We start from the raw sequence: 7,329 nt of genomic DNA, 5'->3' as shown, positions 1-7,329 counted from the left end.
CTTTCCCCCTACTGTTGTCTCCAGTTTGGTTGGGGTTTTGAAACTCAGTTCCATTGAAGTAAATGGAGCTTAATTGCAAACTGCACCTGAACTGGAGACAACAGTAGGGGAAAAAGTGGCCATGTTTTTGTAGCGCTGGATAACCCCTTCAAGCTCCATTTACTTCAATGGAGCTGAGTTTGAAACCCCACCCAATCTGGAGACAAGAGAGGGGGGAAAAGTGGCCATGTTTTTGTAGCGCTGGATATCCCCTTTAACAAACAAACCTGTGACACACAAATGAAAACTCTCACCTTGGATGGTTGCGCAACACTTGAGAGGGACATTACATTGCTTGGACTGCAGCATCTCCTATGATCTCATCACATGGGATCCAACTTTAGACAAGAGAACCTCCAGAGGCTTGAAACGTGCTGTGTGTGACTGACATGGTTCAGTCCTAAAACAAGTAGTGTGGTTTCCTACAGCATCCTTTTAGAGCAAACATGAATTTATTCACATGTTAGGGTACAGGGGTGCAACGTTTCAACCCAGGGCTGGGTCTTTGTCAAGCATCCCCAGCCCTGGGTCGAAATGTTGCACCCATGTACCCTAACATGATTAAATTCATGTTTGCTCCAAACAGATGCTGTAGGAAACCTCTTTCTTCAAGTTTACAGTACCCACTTTAAGGATAGTGGGCCTTCTAGCGTGCATCCTACTTCATCATTGAATAGCCATTGGAAACTTTTTCCTCAAGGTGCTGTTGAACTCTCTCTGTTTATTGTATAGTCTCATGTGTGACTAGGGCCTGGTACACTTATAAAATTGTGGAGCTGAGGTTTTCCTCTCTGGTTCTATGTGGGTATTTGTGCCCAAACACCCTAACCCCAACACTCTACAAGTAGTACAAGGCCTTTAAATTTAGGGACACCATCTCTTTCGGGATCACTGTTCTATGGCTGCGTATGGACCTATTTAGCGTAGACACCTAGAGCAGGCTTCTTAGTCACCGCATGTAGTTCCACAACCATTCCCGTCTGGTACCAGAACTCTCCCTGGTAGGACTCCAATCTGTTCTCTCCTGGCACACCACCCAGCAGTACAATCAGCATTGGACTCTGCCTAGGCCTATGCTGAAGCTGGCACCTCCTTCTGGGCCATAGGGTTCTGGTGCCAGCTACTGGCAGACCACATATAGATAATAATAATAATACTACTATAAAGGTTTTTTTGGGGGACATAATACTAATACTATAGTATAAAGGGGTTGTTTTGGGACACAAATGAATTACAGATCACTAGCATACTTGGTTCTGATCAATGGCATAGAAACTAATCTAATCCTCGAATAAAGCGACAAAGGCACCAGGAGACGAATGCGCTATTGAGTATTGAAGGGGTTATCCAGCGCTACAAAAACATGGCCACTTTTCCCCCTACTGTCGTCTCCAGTTCAGGTGAGGTTTGCAATTAAGCTCCATTTACTTCAATGGAACTGAGTTTCAAAACCCCACCCAAGCTGGAGACAACAGTAGGGGGAAAGTGGCCATGTTTTTGTAGCGCTGGATAACCCCTTTAACTGCATCATTTACATGAAGAGACAGTGAGGCTGCACTGTTTGTACTTATGGGATTGTTAGGGAGTACCTATAGTGCTGCTAAAAACATATAGGGGGAGATTTATCAAACTGGTGTAAAGTAGAACTGGCTCAGTTGCCCCTAGCAACCAATCAGATTCCACCTTTCATTCCTCACAGATTATTTTAAAAAATGAAAGGAGGAATCTGATTGGTTGCTAGGGGCAACTAAGACAATTCTACTTTACATCATGTTTGATAAATCTCCCCCATAATGTCCTCAATAAAATTTGTATATTAAAACAAGTGAGGCACACATATATTGCCCTTAAAATAACAGTGCCCCTGAAAATACTAGTGCCACACTGAGCACCATCAAACCAATAGTGCTGCACTTAGTGCCTCCTGCTAAATACTAGTATCACGGTCAGCCAGTGTATCTTAAAATAATAATGTCACGCTCAGTACCCCGGAACAAATAGTGCTGCACTCAGTGGCCCAAAAATACTAGTAACAGACTTATGCTGCGTTTACACGTAGCGATTATCGAGCCAATTTGCGCGATAACGATCGAATTGGCCCGATAATCGTACGTGTGAACGCAAAGAGCGATCAAACGACGAACGAGGAATTGGTGATCGTGATCTTACAGCAGGCTAGCAAATCGTCGTTTGACGTTCGTTAAGGAAGTGTTAATCTGTGCGTGTAAACGCTCGTCGCTCGATAGCACCTGTGTCGTGCGTTGAAGAAGTTGATTTGCATATATATAATGAAGGTCGCTTTTGGCGCGTAGGCATTGGATATGACAGGAGGCGGCAATTTGCATACTGCGATGGGCGTGACAGAAAGTTAAACCTGCTCAGGCTCTGAGGTGACTGACTGTGGTGAGTACTAGAGAAATTTGATTATTTTACAGTAAAATGTGTTTTAACGGGACGTTTATAATGGCGCTTTGTAACAGTTTGTTTTATGTGTACTTTTAATGTATGTGTGGTTTTAGTATGTATGTTATCATTTATTTTAAACATGTGCACAAATAGCGCATGAACTTCGTAAGGAACGGCTGTAATTAATAGCTTAAGCGCTCATAATACATAAGCCACATTTCGTGTAAAACATGAATTTACCAATATGTTTCCAATTTTATTACACAACAGATCGACTTCTTTTTGCCAACAAGATTTCATGGAGACTCCAAATGAATTCACACGCGAATTCATTGAATGCTATCAGGCTTTGCCTTCTTTATGGAGAATCAAAAGCAAAGAATATTCCAACCGTCAGCTAAAGATGGACAGTTATAACAAGCTTTTAGAGTTAAGTAGGAAATATGTACCCACGGCAGATATACGTTATGTTAAACAGAAAATACAAAATCTACGTACAGTATATAAGAAAGAAATGAACAAGGTAGAAGCGTCTAAACGCTCTGGAGCTGGGGCCAATGAAGTGTACCAGCCACGGTTATGGTACTATCATCTTATGTCATTCACACACGATCAAGAGGCCTGTAGAGACTCCAGAACTATCGGCAATTCCGGTGATATGGATGAGGAGGCAGGTTCTTCAAATGCAGATGTTGTAAATTCTGAGGTCTCCCAGGTATGTATGTGTTTTTTTTAATAGTAGGCCCTCCGCTCAATGACAACATTATGTGAACAGACCCTTTGTGTTTTAAATCCGCTACTTGTTTTGGTGGCTGTACTTGCGCTATAAAACATTATTTAATATACGTTGCGTATACATAGCCTAAAAGAGAATGTGTGTTTTTTCTTTTCTTTTAGAACATAGAGGACCAGGATGTACCCAATAGTGAAAACAGCAGTACACAGCCACAACACAGTGTATCAACTAGGGGCCAAGCTACACGAAGTGAGGGCAATGTTGGTTTGAAGAGAACTAAAGTCCAGCAACAGCGAGCTAAAATGATTGCTCTTTCTGAAAAAATGTTGGGTAATCCGGTTGACGAATTTGAGGGGTTTGGATATAATGTGGCTGGCAAACTACGTCGCATGGTGGAAAATCAAAGACTATATTGTGAGCGTATTATAGGTGATGCCCTAGCTAAAGGCATCCTTGGTCAACTAACAGAGCATACATTATTAAGTGAACCTCAAAAAAATACCCAACAATCACACTTACAAACAGCCCAATACATCCAACATCCATACCGAACATCCACACAAAATCCTTTTCACACTATTCCCACCCAAATGCAAGACAGTCAACCTAACCGGTTTAGATTAGGCTCACTAAATGCTCCACAAGTTAGTCACGACTATGGGGAGCCAAGTTATGCCTCACTGTAAGTGTAGTTTTTGCATTGAAAAACCAAAGTGTGGTAGATATTTTGTCATGCAAATAATACAAGGTGACTAAATATACTTTCTCTAATTTAAATAAAAAAATGTATCACAGAATACCTGATATGTGATATTGATGCGATTAGCCAACATACATTATTAACCACATGGTGAAGTGCGTTGAAAAAGAAGTGGAAAGTAAGAATTGAAGATGGTAACATATTATAAAACAAACTTATTCCCTGCACACTGTATACTCATATTGCCGTTTAGTAATGTTTATTACTTATAGTAGAATGTATCTTGAATATTATTATAATAAAAAAGTTCGTTTGATGCTGTCTACAGACTTATGTATTAGAGCATAACATTTTGCTATAGCAAATTTTAATAAAAACTGTAGTGCACTTATGGCCTTCAGAAATCTCTACTGCAGTCTAATGGTAAAATTGGAGGTTTTTCATAGCTTACTTCTGATCAGACAACATGTTTTATGGTATATTAAAAAATGCTCTTAAATTAGCTCCAAATAGTAGTAATTGGCCTTCTACTCATGCCATTAGCATTAATTTTTCCAAACCTTAACGACAACGTTGGCTGTTGTCCCTTTGCGCCCATTAGAAGACGCTGCCTGAGAGGTCTATACCCGACACCTTTATGGTAGCCGACCATTGTCCGTCACCTGAGCCATTGTAACTTATGCCGTTGTGGGCGGAGTAATGTTACGCTAATGCAGCAAGGTTAAGGCCATTGAATACAATATGCATGTTATATACAATGACTGTGACCTTCTCCACACACCACAACGTAGTATTTAACGTAGGATATGTTAAATTCTAAACCTATCAGGCACAAAAATGTTCTAATGGTAGCATGGCCATAGGGGCTACCCGTGTCAATTAAAAAGTGATTCATAAGCAAAAATTTGAAAACGCATGATAAACCTGTCACAGGACCGTTTAACTGAAATACATGATAATATAAAAAAAAAAAAATTCTAATTCTCCAAAACAAGAAACGACACATTTTAATTAATTTTTATTCATTTGCACAAATAAACTCAATATTTATTACAATGTAAAAAACACACTTATTTAATGTTTTTAGTACAGAAATTTTTAACATATATGAAATGAACTATATGAACTGTTATAGTAATATATTTAACTTTTGTTTAAATAATATTTTTCCTGATAGTGTTACAAGTTGCGTTATTTTAAGATAGCACTCTATTTTGCCAAGGAACAGATCCTGGGCCATTAAAGAATCTGCAATACTGTTGCCTACATAGCACAGCGTCAGAGCTAGGGCGCCCTAAATGATTTGAACGCTGCAAAGGAACCAATGTGTCACCATGAACACGCCAGTCCCCTAGAGTGACCTGAAGTGTTTCAGGATTCTCTACATCAAAAATTGTGGGTGGCGTGTAAGAGACAGTGTCATTTTTTCTTAAAAAATTATGTAAAACACAGCATGCTAATATTACAGAGTCTATTTTCCAGGGCTGTAAGTTTATAGGGGAATGTAATATGCGAAATCTGTTTCCCATAATGCCAAAAGCATTTTCTACGACTCTGCGGCCGCGGGACAGACGATAGTTATATATTCTTCTCTCGTCAGTCAGGAGACGTTGGGGATATGGCTTCATTACATGCGGACCTAAAGGAAAGGCATCATCTGCTAGGAATACAAAATTCATGTTGGCTTTTGTATGATCATTAGAGGGAATAGCTAGAGCATTAGAGCGTAGAAGATATGCTAATCGTGAACGGTCAAAGACACCACCATCTGATAGGCGGCCATTACGGCCAACATCGACAAGTAAAAATTCATAATTAGCATTTACTAGAGCAAATAAGATAATGCTAAAAAATTTTTTATAATTAAAATAAAAAGATCCAGACTTTGCAGGCTGCATAATGCGCACGTGTTTGCCGTCCATGGCCCCACCGCAATTAGGAAACTGCCATTTTTTATCAAATTCTTCTGAAACTTGTAGCCATTCTTCAGTCGTTTCTGGACACTAGAAAAACAACATTTATAATGGAGTAAAATTTAAATAACTACTATTAAATATTTACACACACATTGTGGCTATACACCCAAATCATTTAATGTCCAAAAACATTTCTCTGTAAAATTTTCCCTACATTACAATTATACTATAATTTAGTAGTACTACTATAATACTATTGCACACATTATGTAATCAACAATTTAATACTATTTTTTTAAACTACACAAACCTGTTTTTATTTACACAACAGATTGGTAGTGTCCTCATATCAGCATATATATGACGAAGTGTAGTTTATGTAAAGATACAATGTGATTATTATTTATTTATTTTTAACTATTCATTAAGTTCCAGGCTAATAATTTATTTATCAACTACATATATTAATATTGTGTTCGATAGTTTGACACATATGTGGTGATTTGACAAAGGCTGTAACATTTGGAATGGAGATAATTTTTGTAGACAATCAAACACTACTCAGCATCCATTGCATAAAAACTGAATGCTGTACTCAGATATGTGGCTGTGTGCAATTAGCAACAGTCATAATTTTTCTCCAATTAAAAATCTCTACTAATCTTAAAATTACTTATGCTTCACATGGCAGCTTTTAGAACACTATACCCTTGTGTATAATACTCTATTATAGATATCTTTAATGGGACGGCAATGCTAAGTAACTATAATTATTTATGTGGTGCCTAGCAGATGGCATTGTAACAGCAACATTATGGCATTATGTATCTGGCCACAAATTTGCCTCAGGTTGATTAGTAATTCCATTTTAGTAGTAATTTTCTTTGTGCTCTAACAACACCCTTCACACACTTTTAAGCAAATAACACATAACCATACCTTACATATTCCCTATTTTGCACATATAAAGCATTCTTGACTATTATATACTTACTTTTAAATACTCTCCTTTTAAGGCGTCTACAATAGCCTCACAAGTCTCAGGAATGATGTAACATAGTGCTGCTGCAGATATTCCAGTGGAAAACTTCATGTCTTGAATTGAACGTCCTGTGGCCAGGTAACGTAATGTGGCTAACAAACGCTCCTCCACTGTTATAGCCCTCCGCATTACAGTGTCTTCCTTCACAATCCGGGTTTCAACCATTCTCAACAGGCGTAAAAAAGACGCCTCCGACATGCGGAGATAGTTGTGTAAATCATCAGGGTGATTGGTACGAAGCTCCTTCACAAGCGCCATATGTGACAAGCTGTCTTTCTGTTGCAGCCAAGATTTTACCCACAGACGCTTTTTGGGTGCAGCCTCCTCACTGTCTTCCATTGCTTCTAAAATCATCAGCCATGCAAGACCCCTTCTCTGGTTCAGAGTCATCTTATCTAATGTACAGCTGAAAACAGCTGCTGCGACTTAAAAAATGTGCATGTGCAGTACTGCTAAACACACCTCCCAGGTGTCTTTACCCCTCCCTATG

The 7,329-nt window shown here is 38.9% G+C and overlaps 1 protein-coding gene across 1 annotated transcript; it reads right to left on the bottom strand.

Annotated features, from left to right (window-relative positions):
- Window positions 1-5,077: 5,077 nt before the first annotated feature.
- Window positions 5,078-7,037, bottom strand: LOC138794134 (uncharacterized). The gene is made up of 2 exons (XM_069972903.1): window positions 6,792-7,037; window positions 5,078-5,884 (listed from the first exon to the last, which is right to left on the bottom strand). The coding sequence occupies exons 1-2, from the start codon at window positions 7,035-7,037 to the stop codon at window positions 5,078-5,080; spliced, it is 1,053 nt and encodes a 350-aa protein (XP_069829004.1).
- Window positions 7,038-7,329: the final 292 nt, after the last annotated feature.

Source organism: Dendropsophus ebraccatus, chromosome 5 (assembly GCF_027789765.1).
Source record: "Dendropsophus ebraccatus isolate aDenEbr1 chromosome 5, aDenEbr1.pat, whole genome shotgun sequence".
In the NCBI taxonomy this organism is placed as follows: domain Eukaryota; kingdom Metazoa; phylum Chordata; class Amphibia; order Anura; family Hylidae; genus Dendropsophus; species Dendropsophus ebraccatus.
The sequence above is the reverse complement of the archived record's forward strand: the minus strand, read 5'-3'. Positions and strand labels throughout refer to the sequence as shown.

Coding starts and splice junctions, on each gene's coding strand:
- LOC138794134 (XM_069972903.1), bottom strand. CDS start 7,037: ATGTCGGAGGCGTCTTTTTTACGCCTGTTGAGAATGGTTGAAACCCGG. Junction 5,885..6,791: donor TAAAAGGAGAGTATTTAAAA/GTAAGTATATAA, acceptor TTGTTTTTCTAG/TGTCCAGAAACGACTGAAGA.